At 42.2% G+C, this 19,500-nt stretch overlaps 1 protein-coding gene across 9 annotated transcripts in view; it reads left to right on the top strand.

Moving 5' to 3' along the window:
* The window catches only part of Slob (Slowpoke binding protein), a 35,303-nt gene that overhangs the window by 11,565 nt on the left and 4,238 nt on the right, over window positions 1-19,500 (top strand). For 3 of the 9 annotated variants that reach the window (XM_089463290.1, XM_018002903.2, XM_089463289.1), the window contains 8 exons: window positions 1,871-1,954; window positions 3,113-3,189; window positions 14,125-14,332; window positions 14,407-14,643; window positions 14,710-14,891; window positions 15,973-16,183; window positions 16,257-16,382; window positions 16,470-16,612. In XM_089463290.1, coding sequence (XP_089319416.1) covers window positions 1,910-1,954; window positions 3,113-3,189; window positions 14,125-14,332; window positions 14,407-14,643; window positions 14,710-14,891; window positions 15,973-16,183; window positions 16,257-16,382; window positions 16,470-16,612 — 1,229 coding nt within the window. In that variant the 5' untranslated portion in view covers window positions 1,871-1,909. Of the gene's footprint in view, window positions 1-1,870; window positions 1,955-3,112; window positions 3,190-7,674; window positions 7,720-8,720; window positions 9,278-9,994; window positions 10,115-10,681; window positions 10,850-14,124; window positions 14,333-14,406; window positions 14,644-14,709; window positions 14,892-15,972; window positions 16,184-16,256; window positions 16,383-16,469; window positions 16,613-18,091; window positions 18,404-19,500 lie in introns of those variants that run through there. The other 6 variants (XM_018002905.2, XM_018002899.2, XM_018002906.2 and 3 more) reach the window with 6 other exon arrangements.

Raw genomic sequence — 19,500 nt, forward strand, 5'->3', positions numbered from 1 at the left:
TCTTAGGGTGCACTTAACTCAATTTCAATGAATGTCGCAAGCCTAATAAAGCACAATTAATGCCAAATTAAATGAGTGCACATCAAGACGGCGTTAATTTATATAATTAACTAATTGTTTAAACGTAATGTGGCGCTAACAGTGCACGGAATTCAGCAGTTTGCTACGACAACGACAAAAACTTTCAGCCACACACAACTTGGGGGAAACGAACCACGAACGAAACACGCAACCAAATGTCTGCCACACACACGCACACATGCACAAAAGTATAGCCATCAAAATATATATTTGAGGCTGACGAAGGCAAAGCTGCTTCAGCTGGCAGCGGGACAAATCACGCTGACTGGCTCAACATGACAGCCAGCTGATGATAAATGAACGCACACACTCAACACGCGCCAAATGTGGCGCACAGTTTCAGCTGGTCAGCTGCACTTGCCACTTTCCACTTGCCACTTGCCACAGAGTCGACTTTCCAGCAGACGTGCGGCTTACGCGGCGTATTAGTAATATACTTGGCGTGCCAAGCAGCTCAGTTCATGTCTGTGTGTGTGTGTGTATGTCATATTATTGACATTTTTATTAGGCCACTTTTCGCTCATAAAGCAAACTTGTTAATTCGCGCCATATGCCTTTCACACGCCCCGCCCACTCGCTGCTGGCCGCCTTCTCGTCGATCCATTATGCTTGGCTGTGAATAACGGTTTACAACTTGATGCAAATGGCCACCTGGGGAATGGCATGTGCCTGCCCTGGCCTGGCCCGCGTGGAAGTTAATTCGTTGCTTTTGCCATCGACTCGAGCGCCGTTTGCTGTCAATTCAAATGCCGCGGCTCATTGTCAATTGCTTTCAGTTTACATGAAATTGGATTGTTAATTTGACCTTTATACACATATACATATATACATATATATATTTGCCTAAGGAAACTTATGAGGGGAAATGGAATTAAGTAAATTCGAGTTCATTTTGACATCTCTGCACACATCTGGCTGTGTAGAGTCGGGGCGAGCGAGGCTGATTGACAGCTTGCATGGCTGTCGTGTTCCAGCGAAGCGTCAACGTGTCCACTGTTCAAAAGTTCAAAGTTCAGGCGCGTGCCGAGCACTCGATGCGCCGGGATACAGAGCCGAGAGAGGGTCTACATGACTGGCATTTCAGAGACTAAATCAACAGTTTGCCATTTGCTCAGCTGGCAGCCCACGTGTTGTGTGCAAATGCCAAACAGCAAGCTGAAACCATTTCAGTAAATCAAAAATTCAGCAACTTCCCCCACAGCCCCGGCATTCCTCCTCCTCCGCTCGGCCTGTCAGGCCGGGTAGGCTATGCTGAGCTATGCTATGATAATTTCTCAGGCAAAGCGCACTGAAAAACTCTATTGAGTAGGTTCTCGTAAATCACAATCTCCCATGCCCACGCCCACTCCCGCACCCACCAGCCTGCCAACTTCGATAGGCTCGCTCAGCTGGACGTCGTCGTCAGCCCCCGCAGGGTCGTCTCGAAATTAAGTGCTCTTGAAATATGATGAAGGAAGCTAATCTGTCGGCTCATTCAATCAATGGCAGCCCGAGCTCACACTTTGCCAATTATGTTCGGTAAAACAAATCAATGAAATCTAATGAGTCGAACAAGTACGTAGGCCCAGCAACTTGGCCCAAACTAATTTGGCTAGCATACTTCCGAGCTACATAAGAGAGACTTCCTGGAAATCCTCTTACCTAACAACTATGCAGAGCTACGAGCACAAAACTTTTTCAAGTTCAATTAAAAAAGCCCTGCAAGTGCACCTATTAAAAACCAAATCATTTGATTAGTAAATTATTTGTTTTCTAATCAGCATTTTTCTCTTCCCAATTCACTTTTCAGCTGACCCACTGTGACGTGCATAAATGAAAGGAACGTGCGATGCAACTGAATCCAAGCAAACATACTGAATCGCACTACTGGATTGTAAGTACCGTAACTTCAATAGCCTTGAACTCTGCTCTCGAAAAGCACAATAGATTATATATGTATGCGAGAGTAGTCTGAAACATTTGCGAACTAACAAAAATATGAGTCGAGCTAAGGCTCTTCTTCTGTTATACAAATCTTCCCTCATATTACTTGGAAAGTAAATAACCTCTTGTCTTATTTTATCTTCTTTTAATTGAAATTTATTGTAAAACAGAGGATTACCCGCCCGGCTCCAGTCTTTCCTAATTCCTTTGCCAAAGTGAAAATGCAGCCCACAGCAATAAAAAGGCTGACGTCTCCTCCTGCCCGTGTTCCACCTCCTGCTCCTCGCCCGCTCCTCCCTCGTCGTTCAGCGTGCCACTTCCCTTCACACATTCATCTAGCCTGGCAGCCTGCCATTTTCAGATGAACTTAGACCAGCAAAATGGCAGAGACAATGGCAGCCGACGATAGGATTTTATTGTGCTGAAATTGTTGGAAAATCACAAATTGCCGAGTAACATGCTGCCAAGTGCCAGACCGCCATTATGGTTTCATTTACTGCATTTCTCATGCACATGCGTCTCTCTCCTCACGGAAATTACAGCCGAAGCTGAGCGCTCTCAGAGGGCAATGCACTTAATTAACTGCTTCAAACTTTTTGTGCGAATTTATCCCATTAACAGGGAGAAAGAGAGGCGACAGAGAGAGACAGAGTGAGGGAGAAACAGAGAGAGGTAGAAATTTTTATCTCGGTCGGTGCCGAACTTCAATTAATAAATCATCCGACTTGGGCAACGTGAATCGACAGCTTTCTACTGATTTTTATGGCCATGTCACACACTGACCCAAAAATCCAATGCATTTGACATCTTCGTCTGCCAAATTGATGATCTGACCAAACCAGACCAGACCAAACGAGACCCAGCCTCAAAGGTCAACGGGAGAGATAGCTTTAAATGTCTCGAATGATTGAAACCTTTTACAGCTAATCCCTCTATCGGTTCCCCATTGTTCGCAAATCTTTCAAGTGACCAACATGACATTTGACCTTTGACATCAATTAAATTAAGATAAGATTCAAAAAAGTGTGTTTCATTAACCATATTCAATTCACTTATAGCTCTTTCTATGAATACCATTTATCATTCGATTACCTTTGCTTTCTTTCAGACCCTATTTTGGTGTGCCTTGGGAGGTTTGATATTAGGTGGAATCGTTGTCATTTCATACTGGATAAGACGATGCAGGTATGTAGACGTCTCTGGTCATTGCTGCAATCTACTTTCCATTCAAAATGTGAATTCTCAACGAGCTTGCAACGAAAACAGATGAGACTTATCCAATTAGGTCGGCCAAGCAACCCATTCGACGCATTTTTTACGGCCTGCCAAAGCTAAACGGTTGTTGGTCTTTCAGATATATTATTATATTGTAGCACTAAGCCACGCAGCACGTGACAGTCCAAGAGCCTAGTGCAAACGGGCAGACAACGTGCAGGCGGGTAGCGGGTAGCGGGTAGCGGGTGGTGGGTGGAAGTGGAAGGTCTATGAATACGACTTTGCAGTCCACGTGGCATTCAAAGACAGCCAAGATATGAGCGAGCTCTTGGATGGGCGGTCTGGGGGACTGGGGGACTGTCGGACTGGGGGAGTGGGGAGGGGATGTCGACATTAGAAAGACAAAGGCTGAACAGAGAAAGCCAACTGAATAATTCAAGTCGGCAATTGGACTGCCTGCGAAACAATTAAGTTAATGATACAAGGTCACTGGAAGTGGGCATAGGGCGCAGCCCTCTTTCAAAAAATGAAAATGAAAATGAAAATGAACACGAGAAAGAAAACAAAAAGCAAGCAACTGGCCGAGCAAGAATGACGCAGTTGACATTCAAGGCGTGCGGCGCGGGGTGGGCGGGGCAGGACGAGCTGTGTTTGGTGACCACTAAGAGCGACGCCGAGGGGCCTATTACGATAGTTGGCGCCAGTTCGTCCCTACACTGCACAACATAACACTACACTACACTACACAGCACACCCATACATATATACATAAAATTTTATTAAAGGACAAACGCACAAAAGGACAATGCGCAACGGGCAACTGGCAACTGGCAACTGGCAACTGGCATCGGTGCCTTAGTGTGTTGCGTGCCTGTTGGTGTGTTGCGTGTGTGCTTTTGATTCCCATCGGCTGGCTTTTTATGTCGATTCGGTTTGTAAGTGTCTTCCACGCGAAGTGAAAGGCCAAGCGCGGCTTATACATATATACAAATGTCTACAGTTGTGTATGTAAAAACTTTTCCAATTTCCATATGGAGCACACACAGGGAGCGAGCGAGAGGAAGAGAGGGAGAGGGAGAGAGACAGGAAGCAACAAAACAAAAAACAAACAAACTGAAATATTTGCATACAAACGAATGTCCTGCGACCAAAATGTGAACATGTGTGGCTCTATAGCTATGGCTGTGTCTGTGCTGTGGCTGTGGCTATGACTATGGCTGTGGCGGCTATATAGGCGGAGTCGTGGTCAAAGCCGATGGTCAACAGAGGTAAACAGTCGTTGAGCGGGTCATGATTAATGTGTCACGAGCGAGTTTCATTGCCACCCACAGCTTGTGGAAAGGCAAAGCACAGTGGGCAAGATTGACACAAAAGGTGCAGACACGAGCTCTACAGGACATTTCTCTGCTTCAAGAAAATAAGAAGTAAAATGAAGAGAGCAAAAGCCAAATGAAGCAGAGTCACTTCACTTGAATGTAAGCCTCGACAACGCCGAACTTTTAACTAACTAACAACTAATGTATTCCTAATGCCAGTTAAGTCAAACTTTTCCGATTGTTTATCTGGGTGACTCCCACACTATCGCCACGATCGATCAAAGCAATTAAAACTGTTTTACCCCACTATGAAAAGTGTCATGATATATGGGACATCATTAGACCATCGTCAAAGAGCAGACCAAGTTCAAATGCTCGAACAGGAGGGGGCACTAATGGGAATAGGAATGGAAATGGCAAGAGCACGAGCAAGAGCGAGACCGAGACCGAGACTGAGAGCAATAGCAGTAGCGAGAGCAACATGAGTCGCTTGGAAATTGTCATAAAAATTAAAAATCAATTTTTATAATCCAGTTAGAAGGGGCCGACAGAACGGGCCAATACCAAAGCAAAGAAACCAGCGGAGGCAACGATACCTTGTTCTGATATGAGGCACGCAAACATATCGTACACACACACATGCACACTCTTAGCAGTAGTAGTAGTAGTCAGGCAGACTGGAATAAAGAATTTTTCATACTTTTGCGCTTTAACCGAAACGATGTTCGAAATTTAGCTTCATTAACAGACGACCCAACGAGCCGCGTGGCCGCGTTTTTGTTTAGCTCCGGTTGAATTTTCACGTGTTCGTGTTTATAGAGCGACAAATTGAAGAGTGAAGACTGAAGGCGACGCCCCGTTCGGTAAAGTAAAGTGGAACCAAGAAGTTAGCCTCGATACTCGCGCTGCTCTCCCGTCCGACAATGACAGCTTCCATACTGATGCGATCCTTCGACGTGCAGCTCTGAGCGGGCCGAATATTCAAAGGACGCGCAGGTGCTAATCTTGATGTGTCGGGTGTTTCTCTATTAAGCCAAATTGCGTTCGCAGCTAATCACCGCCCTGGCAAATGAGAGTTTGTCTGCCCTTGCCCACAGCTCGACCAACTATCGTTAAATTTGATGTGCAATTGAATTTTTGGCCTTTGACGCTTTCGCTGGCTGTCAGAAGTTGGCTTCAAGTTTTAATAATGCAAAGTGTTTTCGAGGTTGAGAGACAAAGAAGAATGCGCAGCGCATCTCGAATGAATGATATATAAGTTGCAGCCCCTCTGGGCAGAGTGGAGTAGAGGGGAATCAGGAAACTCTGACAGGTCGCCCACAAAAGAAAATAACTTTTGCCCAAGTCCAGTGTGAAGTTAGCACGTCTTTCCGTTAGCCAGTGAATGTATGTTTCTATATATATAAATGGCTGTCATTAGGTAAACAAAACACCTGCACAGACAACTTTATCGGCCATATGAGCTCTCGCTATTTTTGAACATCGATATGTGACTAAGGCCAACAGTTTCTTAATGCCGCTAAGCTCTCTTGGTTCCATGCCAAGGGAGTATTAGACCCGCCGATGTTCGATAGTAAATAATTGTAAATAATTCGCATTCTAACGGGACGCCAGCGTATTATGATATATAAAACGCTCGTTAATTTTCCATTTCCCGCTCCGCGGCCTGCGAATCGCGTTTTTATTTGCGCTTCTTTTTGTTGCCATTCCGTGCCAGAAGCAAATTGACAATTTAATTTGCAATAGTACAACGAAGTGACAGGATAATGCAATAATCGTAATGGCTATAAACTCGTATATCTTGACACAACCTTTGCCTTTGACTCCCCCAGCCATGCAATATGAGCAATTACAACAGTATGAAGAGGGTGCGAGAGGATGGGGGATGGGACTGGCAAATAGAAATTGATTTGCCTACCGGCCTGTCGGCCTGCCTGCCCCCTCTCCGGCTCACTCTCTCTCGTGCCTCTTCCCACTTGACCCCATGGCAAGACAAGAGCGGGCACTAAGACGGGCCAAAAGAAAGCACACAAGAAAATCAATAAGCTTCAAAAAAGCCAGCAAAGGCCAAAGGCAGTGCAATTGTCGAGCACTTCGCACGCCTGATTAGATAAGCCGCATGCATATACAAGGCAGCAGAGGCAGAGGGCGAGTGAGTGGCCTGAATGTTTTGTTTTTGAAAGGGAATACGATTAAATCAACTGCAACAACAACTGGCAACAACAACAACGCAAATAAAATGTAAAGCGTAAAATTAGAATTAGACAATTAGGCAAATGGCGAAGAATGCCTCGGGCTAAGACACGTGCAAGGCACATGGCGTGGGGTCAGGCCATGGGCCGCTTTGGGGCATATGGAGCTCAATGTCACACACACACACACGCACACTTACAGGTCTGGGTGGGTGCGGTAAACGGGGCGTATGATTTATTTAAACGTCCATTAAAAGTTCCTGTCACTGTGTTGCCGTTGCTGTTGCCGTTGCCGTTACCATTACAGTTACAGTTACTGTTGCAATAGCTGTTGCAATTATTTCTGTTGCTGTGGCTTTTCACTACGAAGGATTTTTGACCGTGTCGCCATGGCATTCAGCAAAAGCCCCACAGTTTTGCTTTTAGCTGCAAATGCGCTTACTTTTCACACGTCATCCTTCCCACCTAAACTAAACAATTGGTTTATGCATGTGAGCGTGTGAGTGTAAGTGGGTGTGTAGGAGTAGACATATGAGTATGTATGCAGTTACATGTGAGCAGACGAATGCGTAAAATGATATTCTATAAGCCTAAGCACTCTTTGTATAGAGCTGACTTGAAGATCAACTGAAGAGCGACGAAGTCAAAAGATCTTGAATAGATATTTTCTGTTGTTCTCGAAGCTAATCCCTTACACTTGAATGGAACCTGCACAGAAAGTGAATGCTCTCAGAAGACTCCTCAAATCAATTTCAATTAAGTTAATTCTCCGATTTCGCGATATCTAACGAGTGATATCTAACGAGTCTCGCACTCTCTCTCTCTCTCACTTGTAATAACTAAACACCAGAGTGAAACTTGACCAATTCTCTATATTAATTTATGCAATCAACCGAAACTGTTTTCACTATATAATATATAACATTGTAATCGAACTGCAGATATAGGCATCGTGCATTGGACTATTGCAAACTTTGTTGCTTGAGCGATCGGTAGGTAAATTCGCAATTTGCTTGAAGCCAAAACGCCAAATGCCAAAGCCAAAATTGCAATATTCAAACAAACCTTTAAACTAGTCGAGCAAACCACAAAAGTGCATCAAATCGAACAAATGTCTTCAACAATTTTTATTTGAAACGCAAAAATTCACAAAAAAAGTTCAATAATTTAGCAATTGGCTGTGTTTTCACACTACACTACACAGATTTAGTTCTACACGCAAGTTTTAGCAATCGACTCGCTTTTTTGTATACAACTAAATATATATTTATGCAAATATGCAAAAAAAAAAAAAAAAAAAATATTGGCTGCAAATAATTAGTTTAGTTGATAAAAATTTACGATTTTCGCATGTTATTATTATTTGCCTTCTCCTTTATTTTTATGGCTTTACAAAATTGTGAAAATTTGAACATTTTTGTTTGAGTTGCCGAAATGCAGTTTTTGGTTTCAAATGGCGTACACAAGCGGAAGGCCTTGTCAAATGCTTATTGTGAATGTCATATTCCCATAGTTGAACGCAAGCAAAATATATTTCGTTTACGACAAACACTTTATTTCACACGTTCACACGTACACACGCACACCCACACCCACACACTCACACACACACACACAAGCAGACCTAATCAATTGCAGTACAATTGAAGTGTGCTAAATGTGACGTCAAATAGGTGGAGCGACACCTCGAATGCAAATGCAAATGCCAAATGCAGAAATCTTTGATTTTCTTAACGCTTAACTCAGTTTCGTTATTTTGTATAATTCCCTTCTGTTGCTGTGTTTTTTATTGTAAGAAGTTTGAGAAAACTTATTTATTAAACTGTTATTGCATATGTCTTTCCATTTCTTTTCGCAACTCAACTTTTCGTTCCAAACTACCAACAACAACAACAACAACAACAACATCTACTACTACAAAACAAAACAAACAACAACCACACACAATTTGTTATCGATTATCGATTTGTGCATCCATCCTTGTCGATAATAGGACACTTGCAGCGAAACCGTCGCGCCGCCAGCGCTCCAAAGCCAGGAGCAGGAGCTCATCATCAGCTGCCACCGGCAACAGCAGCAGCACCGCCAGCAGCTACAGCAGCTACAGCAGCAGCAACAGCAGCAGCACTACCAGCACCCGAAGCCCGTACAGCCCGCAGTACAGAAAGTCATCACCCGATCACAATCATCGACGTCGTCGTCGACGCATGCTGCAGTGCATCAACTGAAGCAGCAGCAGTCCCTGCCCAATCCACTGCCCCAATTACAGCCAAACGGCGAGCAGCACCAGCACTCGCATCCGCACCTCCACCACAACCACAACCACCAAACGCACGCCTCCAAGTCCGTCTCCATACTCGTCTACAAGACGCTGAACACGGTCTTCAAGAGCAGCCGCAAGATCATCGTGCGCGTCTGTGAAGTAGCCAGCGCCAAGAAGTCCTTCACCATGTTCAAATTCAACAAAGCTGCGCAGCAGCAGCGGCTCGATAACCGCGCCAGCGCCGTAACGGGACACGATCCGTTCGTCAGGCCGCCGGTGCCGGAAAAGTGAGTTTCCCCAACGACAACAGATAAAAACCCAATTTAAAAAAAAAAAAAATGAATAAAAATAATGAATAAGAATAATTCAACTAAAAGAAGTGTCGCAAAGGCAAAGTCGAAGCTTTGCTTGGATTAAATCCTAAAATATAATCTGATTTGAATTTAAAGTCTAGTAATTTAAGAATTTTTAATTATTAAATTAATGAAAGGACAGGAATGAACTTTAGAATATATTCAGAATTTTCTACATTTTATACAATATAAACAGCATTGCATTAGCTAGCACCGTTTTTTTTTACGACCCAGTGGAGTACATTCAAGTCATTCATATTTTTCAAGCTCTGTTTTTCTCAATTTTTATTAGATTATTTATTACTATTACTTAGATCAAAGATTTTCTACTTTTGTAATAGTTTAGTGTTGTTAATTATACATTTTACAATTTTCCCCCCTGAAGATTTTGTACCCATTTTTCGTCATGAATGATGCCCAATACCTGATTCAAAGTTTCCTCTTTTTTAGAAATTATGGCAACTCTCATAATTTTATGAAATTTACGCAAAGGCTAGCAAATTTATATCCCAATCGAAAGTTCCTCAGTAAAACTAAGTTTTTCCTCAGTTTCTTTGCTTTTCCGACACTTAAAAAGAATGAAAAAATAAGAAAAGAAAGACCGTTTTTGTTCACATTTCACACATCATATCGAACTCGAATCGCTTTTAGGAAAGTAAAACACATTATGAAGAAGCTGCACAAGGCGAACGGATTGAAGCGCTCCAATTCGGCAATTGAGTTCGATGTCTCAGCGCTGACAGCTGCCAATCGACGACAGATCTACAGTAGGTGAGTACGTCAACTGACCACAGGCACTGTCCCAGATCACATACGAGTCAAACACTCACACAACTAGAGCAGAGTCCACAATTTCTTGAGATGGGACGTGTGCACAACTGTTCGCCAAAAATACAAAAAAAAAAAAAAAAAGAAAAAAGAAAATCAAGAAAAAAATGTACGCCACACAGTAAATGCACAGGTTTCTCATCAATGTTAATTATACTAGTTTTAGTTTATATAGTCTATAACGAAGCTTCTTCAAACTGTAAACACAATTATGAAAGAAAAAAAGGGAAAGATATTCAATTTTAATTTTGTTTTAATTTTATTTTCAACTCTGGGAAACATCTGATTTCTCATATTTGTGTTTATATTCCTAGTTTTAGCTTATAATCTACATTGATGCTTATTCAAAATCAAAATTAAATATTTTATTCACAACAATTACAAAGGAGCGAAACAATATCAAAATCCAACTCACATTTATTGCATATTTTTGTTTGTTTCGAAATGTTTGGCTTAAATTTGCTCAAAATTCTTTCTGGTACGTTATTTTTCGCGTGCTTCTATTTGCAGCAACCGGTCGGCCAGCTCGGAGCAAGATAACTCAGATCAATCCGAGCACTCGGAGAAATCGCCACTGGTTAGCGCGAGGTTAGACAATCTTGCTAGGCTCTTTTTTAGCAAATCGATGCCAGCGGAAACCGGAAGTAGAGATACTATAGATTCAGTACTAACAACCAGGTTGCATATTCTATTTATATGTACTATATTATTTCTAACTTCCCTCCCAACCAACCAACTAACCAACAACAACTAATTTCCAACCAAAAAGAGACTCAAAACTCAACTCAACTCAACTCAACTCATTGTATTTACATACTATACGACATACCAATACTCTATATATATATTTAACATACAATTGGCATACTTCGCTTACAATTTTCTTTTCGTTTTTCTTTATCGTTTGCTCTTTTGGCAATTTTTTCTTCTTCAGATATTTCAAGTGCATTTGCTTTAGTTTCAATTTCAATTTCTATTTCAATTTCAATTTCAATTTCGATTCTATTTCTTGTTCTTGTTCTCGTTCAGTTTATCTTTTTGTTACGATCGCTTTTTGTTGTTGTAGCTGAAGCACTTTGCATGCTAAATAATTAGCGGCTAATGGCGTTCGCAATGCTTTCACGTAGTTCTAGTGCACAGAAACCACAATTTAAACCAGCAAAACGTAAAAAATAAAACACTTCACAATTTTGAACTTGATTTTGAACGTGAATACAGCACAGCTGCCCCACAAGGCATCCGGCAGAATGAGAAAAAAAGAAAATCGAAATTAACTGGAATCGTTTCAAGTGGATTCCCAGAATAATTCATGAACTTGAAATTTCGCTATCTGCTGTGAATTTCATAATGCATAAATCAACTTTCCCGAACATTGTAAAAAATTAGACAGAGAATCCACTCGAAACTCGCATTGCTTTCACATCCCTGCCATGAAAGGGCAGGAGGACAAAAGACTCGGGGCCACAGAAATTTCGCTTTTTATAGAAATTAAATGTGATGATAAAATGCATTCGGCGTGCCATATGCTGCCAGGCAGAAGCAGAGGGCTGGCAGCACTGCACAGGTAAAAGTTGTCAAGGTTTTGCACCTGCTTAAATTAGAAGCAGGCACAAAAATTGCAAATTAAATTATCAACTTGGAAAATTTCACTCGGAAAGTGAAAGCCTCGCGCATTGATGAAAGCCCTCCTCCCAGATGTGTGTGTATGTGTAAGTGTGTGTGTGGGCGTGTGCGTGTTTCGGAATACCTTTGTGTGTCTCTCTCTCTGTGCATGTGTGTGTATCTGTGTACCTGTGTGCTGCGTGCTGAGCCGTGTGATGAATGTGCAAGCGAGCGTAAGCTACAGTTCGCGTGTGTAAGTGGAAAGCATCTATTTTCGCGATTTTTCGACACATGTGTGTGTGCGTGTGGGTGTGTCTTGGAGTGGGTCCCTAACGAGCATCGAACCGCGTCCACACGCCCACTTACATACGTATGGAAAGGCCCTGCCCTGCTAAGTATGCAATACAAAATCTTCACACTCGAGCACGTTAATTACGGAGCCGAAAACAGAACGTGAACTCAGCTGGACTATTTGTTTGTGCTCTTCTTTTAACAATTTTCTAGATTTATTAATATATTCCAATGTTTAAAGTTTTTCCAGCAGATGATCAACTGCAAGAGCCACGACTTTTTCATTGAATCTTCCTCTAGATAATACTCCATCAAGCGAAAAGCCTCAAGCTGAGAGCAACATTTTAGCTTTAATTGGCTTAAATAAACACAAACAGCGCATATCTAAAATATGAATGCATACATGTATGTGTATATCATATATTCACCTACATATACATATATATGCCACACAGTTGCATTCAAGGCTGTGGCACTTAACATCTGCAAGAAGAGCACAACAAACTATAAAGTGCACAGCTGAAAGCGCTGCAATTTAAATATGAAGCATACGCAACGTTGGCCAAAGACATTTACCAACAACAACTGTGTGTGTGTGTGTGTGTGTGTGTGTGCGTATGAGTGTATGAGTATGTGTGTGTGTGTCAATTTGTTATGAATGCTGTGTTTCGTCAGGCCTTGCTATGGTTTTTATACTTTCCCGCTCAACGTTGTTTTGGGGCTACAAATACGCAGATTGCGTATACGGCGCGTTAGCCGCACGAGTGAGCCGCGAAGCAAGTCTCTTGACCAAGTTTTATGACACACGGCTTTGTTGCGGCTCTGCCACAGTCGCACTCTCCGTTGCCTTATTAAATTTTCAAACACATGCTAAACTTAACCCGAGGATGTGCTTAACCTTCGCTCTGTTTTGATTGAGTGGCCCCTAAGTGTTTGTTTATGAGCTCGCCCCCAGTCTGGGCACCTCTGTGGGTCTGTGTGAGTGTGGGCGGGTGGGTAGGTGGTGGCACTTGAATCCAGTTTGTGTTTCGTTAACAGACTTTCTTTTTCGCATCCGTCACTTCTCTTTCAGCCTCTTTGCCACACAATTAAGCCGCAGCGACTCGAGACTCGAGTCTCGAGTCTCGAGACACTGCAATTTGCTTTCTCTTTTGACACGCTTTCGTTTTTCAGTTTATCCACTTTGCATTTGCATTTGCCACCACTTGGCCAAAATTCACTCAGTCAGTCAGTCCGTCAGTCAGTCAGTCAGTCAATCAGGCCCTCTTTTTGTCTGTATATTCCTTAAAAATAAACATATAATAAAGATATAAAAAAATGAACACGGTAAACTCTTGCTTCCGTTTCCGCTGCGCCATTGTGCAGGCAGGCCTTGCCCTCGCCTTCGCCTCTGCCTCCCCTTAGCCAGAACATCTGGGCAGCCCTTTTTTTCTTTGTTCAGCAAGTTTCCGTTTGTTTGCCAACTTTCCCTAGTGGAAATTATTTTTCAACAAGTTCTCACAGTGTTTCGGCGTTCAATTTGAATGCGGATGCGCTTTGCATGTCAATGGCGTGCCAAAACCGACTGCTCTCCCCTCCGCCGCCCTCACTCGGCAAACTCTGTCACAATTGTCATGGCATGCGATCTGTGGTCTGCTCTGTGGCTGTGGCTGTGGCTGTGGCATGTGATAATGCTTCGTGGCCAAGTGAAATGCTACAAAATTGCTCGACAACACGAAAGCGAAAGCGAAAGCATTTGATGCGACATTCATGCCATGTACTTTACTATCTGCTCTGATTCGCGATTCGCCACAGGCGGCTGATCTTAATTAAGATTAGGGCGACTACGAATTGGGATGGGCGCTTCAGCTGAATTCTCTAGCTATATAACCAAGGAAATAATCACTGCTACGAGCGCTTACGTCTGTATATAATCGGCATATCATGAATGTGAAAGTATGACTAGTTCTAGTTCCTATTTGAATTTCCATAGTTTGAATTCCTTTCTGTATGCGCTCAAACGAAAGCTAAGCGAACAGAGCTCAGATCGAAGTGACTAAATTGTGGCCCACATCTTGCAGACCCAACATCAAGTATCAGTACTCAGCGCTCGACAGCGGCAATGGCATTGTGGAGCGCAGTCCCAGGGAGCGAGCACAAAGGGAGCGAGCACTGAACGCCACGCAGGAGTGGATACAGAGCGCCAATGGGCGCTACGAGGTGATTGCACATCTGGACGAGATTGGCTCGCGGCATGCCAAGAACTGGTTTCTGGTCAATGATGCTTCGGTGAGTGGCACCTCAATCGATCCCATTAGACGCGCTGACTAACTCCTCCCCCCCAACTTCCCCTTCTGCAACAGGTGCGCACAGATCGTTTGCTGACGCTGCTGCCGCTCCCAGCGGACTGCGTGGCCCTCGAGGATCTGCCGCCCGACGAGTGCGCGCGCGAAATACTGATGGAGCTGCTCGGATCTCTGCACCATCCGTACATCTATCCGGTGCTGGACCTCGGATTCTTGCGCAACAGCTCGCACAGCTACGCCTGCCTGGTCACGCCCTTCAACTCGCGCGGCAGCCTCAAGGATCTCATATTTAAGGTGAGCCGCACTCCCCTCCTTCTCTTTCTTGAGCACTGATACGAATTGTCTCCCGATATCTACCAGGCCCAATGGAATGAGCCCTGGGCGCGTAAGTACACGCGCAAGCCGAACGGCCTGCCCGTCAGCCAGGTGCAGCGCCTGGGCCGTCAGATCCTAGAGGCGCTGCTCTTCCTGAAGGAGCGCGGCTTCCCGCTGCACGGCCACCTGCATAGCGGCAACGTCATTCTACAGAACGGAGCGGCCAGGTGAGCACTCAGCTGACTAATTCCTTCGCTTCGGCGAATCAAAAGCCATTCAATGCAGTTTTATGCAATTTTTTCGCTCGTGAGCTGCATTCGTGGGGCTCTACGAACCAAAACATTTTCCATGCCATTCATGGCAAGCGACAAGCCGTGCACACGGCTGCACATTAGCACCTTCCACCCAACGCGCGGGGCACAAAAACACTCAACAGAAAAAAAAAAAAAAAGAGTTCCAACTTTTTGCAGTGTTCGTTCAAGGGCTAAAATATTTGGGCGTGGCTAGGGCGTGGCTTGGCGAGTTTTGTGCGTATGCAAATGCCAAAAGGTAATCGATTCAATTTCAAAGTTCGAATTGCCAATCTGAATGCTAAGCAGCTAAATAAGGTTGGCTATATGCGATTTGAGCTGGCCCAATGTGGCTAATGTATTCTTAGGCTTGAATTACTCATCACGATTTGTGTAAACCGAAAAAGTGGTCAGAAAAACAGGAGAAGGCAATATATAATATAAATAAATGTATGTATTTCATTTACATTAAGGTTTAAACATTATTTTGAAGAACTCTTAAGTTAAGGCTCAAGAGGAGGAGGAACCAGCAGCAACTGCATTTGGTAATCTACTGCCTTGACAGCCAGAGAGCTGATTTGGCTTCGTTATAAAAACTGAGTCTCTAGTCGAGATGCCATACGACAGATTTCGATTAGCATATGAAGAGAGAGAAGACAACACAAAAGAGCGCTTGGACTAGAGTTCTCCTAGCATCGGGCATCTCCGACTCTTGCTCTTCGCTCAAAGCATAAACATAATGTAATGCTCACATATTACGTTTGATGGGCGCAAGACAAACACAAACACAAACATAGCTATTTGAGTCATAGAAGTTGTCGCCATGTGTTGGCCATCCACTGCGGAGAAAACAAGCTTAATGGCACTTAGCATTCATATTAGGCGGGGGGCGTGAAGCAGCCGTGGGCAGAGGGACGGACGGACAGACGGACAGAGGGACAGAGGGCGTGGCAAGCGTTCCGCAATTATGCAATCTCTTTTGTGGTGGCTGAAAGTTTCGTTTCGCCTCGCCTTTCAGGCTGTCGGGCCTGGAGAACGGTCTACTGGGTCTCAACTCGCGCAACAACGCCGTCATGTGGTCTCGCTCCGTAACGGAAATCGAGAATGTCGACATCGTGTGCTTTGGCCACCTGCTCTATGAAATGTGCACCGGTCAGGAAATGACCACTCCGAAGCCGTCCATGCGGGTGCTCGAAATGGAGCTGCAGCACTATCCACAAATCGGCCAGGTAATCAATCATCCGCAATTTAGCCGCTGCGGTGGAGCGATTGCTAAATTTTTGCATTTCATTGCGTCAACAGGTTCTGGAAATATTAGGTCTTATCTTTGAGCCGCCCAGCGGCGTTTGCCCCTCCGTCGAGGACCTAGTCCTATGCGATCTATTTCGTAGCATCGATTTACGCGAGCTACGTGGTCCTTGTTTCAGTGTAAGTAAAACGACAGAGAACGAAACGAACGAGCCTATAATTTATATATTTTATTTGTATTTTATATGTATATTTCATCCCTTCCAGACAATCAAGCCGAGTCTTAGCCGTTCCACATTGAATTTGCTGCATGCTGTCAAGAAGCGCCAATGCGCCTCGCTGGGCAGCTCGTTCAGCGCGGCGAGTTCGCCCTGTACGCCGCCTTCGACGCCGCATGATCGACGCACTGGGTGAGTATCCCAAGCCGCTCTCCTAGGCCTTATCAATAGCATAGCAATGCAGCTCACTCACACCTACACACACACACACACATACACGCGCACACAAAGGCTGCCAGCTGAGATTGAGTCATCTCTGATATAGAGAGCGTATATGCAAAATAAACTATAGGATATATTTAGAGTCTATCAGAACATCATTTTAGACATAAAGTATTCAGCTTAGCGTTTCAAATTTGTTCAGCCTGCATGAAGAGACATATTTATTTGCATAAATTATTTTATTTAAATACTTGAGAGTCCTAAGTAAATTAATAATACAAATATTTGCTTCTATGTTAAATTCTTTAAATGAATTCAAATTTGCCTTGTTAATATTATTTTTTCCGTTTGTAGATTATAAGGCTTAACATTTTTTCAAATAATATTTCTGCTGTCTAAAAATATATAGAACAAAAAATTTTAAGAATTCGATGCTTTTTTTTTTTTTTTTTTTTTTTTTTTTTTTTTTTTGTTTCTCTACGCCTGCAGCTGGCGTAGGTCTAGCTCATTTCAGGTTAATGAGGAATAACACATGTCACATTCATGCACACACACGCATACAAATATATGTATATATATGTACATATATATCTATATCACAACAGCCTAAAACAAACAAACCAAAAACAGAGTTGAGCAGGAAAGAAAAACTACATAATGCAAAATGAGAGCACAAACAACAAAAAATGGCGTCGTATGTTATGTGTATTAGTACTATATGTGCGTGTGTGTGTATGTGTGTTTCACCTCTGCACTTATCCGTTTTCCCGTGTGAGTGTGACTGTGTGTGCGTGTGTGTGTGTGCGTGTCTGCCAAAGGTAAATATGGTAATGTTTTAGCCGAGATAGCAGCTCGAAACATTATGCATACCAGAGGCGAGTGTAATTAAGTAATATCTGCAGAGGAGAGGGAGGACAGGGGCAGGAAGGGTTAGAAGTATGAAGAGGTGGCAACTCTATTAAATGGCCAATTCACAATCGTTGCTCATGTATATTTTAAGCATACATACATACATATACAAAATATCGATGTATATGTGTCTCTCAGTGTAAATTTATTCTTTTTTGCTGCCTTAACCAAATCGCATGTCTTCTATATATTCAATATATTAACTAATGATATACATATACCTATATAAGTAGAGAAACTTTTCAACTAAAGTATTTTGTATGCAATGTTTACTCTCTCTTTCTCTCTACAACTCGAACTCAAACTAAATCCTACTCAATCTATGTCTTAGTGTTGCGAACCCAACAATCAAACTGAACCAGTTGCAGTTACACAAGCCTCATCTCTACATCAATCTAAATACATACAGATCAGCCCTTGAATGTCTCTCAACGATCATTTTCGTTTATCTAACATACGTGTGTGTTTTATTTATGATTTACAAATTGTTGCATTTCTGCATTTGTTTATTTACATAACCCGTTTCGAAACTAACTACAGTGTACCGCCTGCGCCCTATGAAGTCTTTCGTATGTACTAAAGCAAACCAACCAACCAACCAACCAACAAACCAACCAACCAAACAACCAACTTAACTAAAGATGAAAAAAAAAAAAAAAAAACAAATAAAAACAAAAAACAAAAAATCTAAAAAACAAAGCAAATAAAAACGAATATGAAACTAATTCAATTCACAACAAATCACTCACAAATACAATTACCACAACTACAATGTGTAAGACTCTTAATAAAACCTAACATGGCAATTGAAACGAATACCTGAATAAATAAATTATATATCTCTATATAAAACTCTCTATATATGCATACATACATACATATGTATAGCTAATCAGTTGAGCAGCGCACAACAATTTTTTGTACTCAATTTGCAAGTTTTGTAAGCCCTAAGAATGGAGGATCTATATCTATATTTATAAGATCTAGATCTATATGATAATCGAAGTGCAGGCAATTGTTGTTGTTGTTCTTGTGTTAAGCAATATCGTGGTAAGTGGCAAATTTTTGTATGCTAAAAACCACCAAGCGGCGAACCACCTAAACCAAAACCACCAATATAAAACCACCAAAACCCAAGCACCGCTCACCGCCTCTTCAATGCACAAGCGAACCACGCCCATTTCGAGGTTTAGTTTTGGTTACCAATGAACCAAAGTCAGATTTAGGCATCAGTGCTGCCAATTTAGCCTTTTTTAGCACACTTAGAGTCGAGTTAAAATCGATTGGCGTTTAAGGGATTGAATTCCAAAAGTTAAAAAAAAATATATGAATAAATAAATAAACTTTTTGAGCTTGAAATCCCTTGTCCGAGAAGCTGTCATATTTTTTAAAAAGAATTTTAGCAGTAGTAAAAAAAAAAATTATATAAATAAATTGTTAATAAATTATTAAATTAATAACTTTGGAAAAAAGTGCGTAAAGATTCTTATTAATTTCAAATGAGTTTTGAATGCGTTTCTTCTCGTTTCGAAGTATTCTCTCCTTAATCTAAATAATTGGCAGCACTGGAAAGATTTCATGGAACTCAGCAATTAATTTTAGTTCTTTGAACCGTTTGTTATGATTTCTTGTTCTTCAATCTTTGCTTAAATGCTTTTAATAAATATTCTTTGCGTTTTTAATAATTGTTTATCCCTATCTATATACTGTAATCTGCACGTTTGTATTCAAATATCGATGTTTCTTTCGGCTCTCACATAAATATTGCACGTCAGCTTTTATTCGTATATTAAATGAGTTCGGCCTGCCGACATTCGGATACCCCTGCAGGCATATCGATGTAGCTATACATACATATAATTCATACTGCTGTCCAATTTCCAAAAATAATAATAATAAATTTGATCGTTCACAAGGGTATATTTTTTAATAGTAGGTAGCTTTTACAT

Source organism: Drosophila arizonae, chromosome 3 (genome assembly GCF_054131065.1).
Source record: "Drosophila arizonae isolate 15081-1271.41 chromosome 3, UAZ_ARI_1.0, whole genome shotgun sequence".
In the NCBI taxonomy this organism is placed as follows: Eukaryota; Metazoa; Arthropoda; class Insecta; order Diptera; family Drosophilidae; genus Drosophila; species Drosophila arizonae.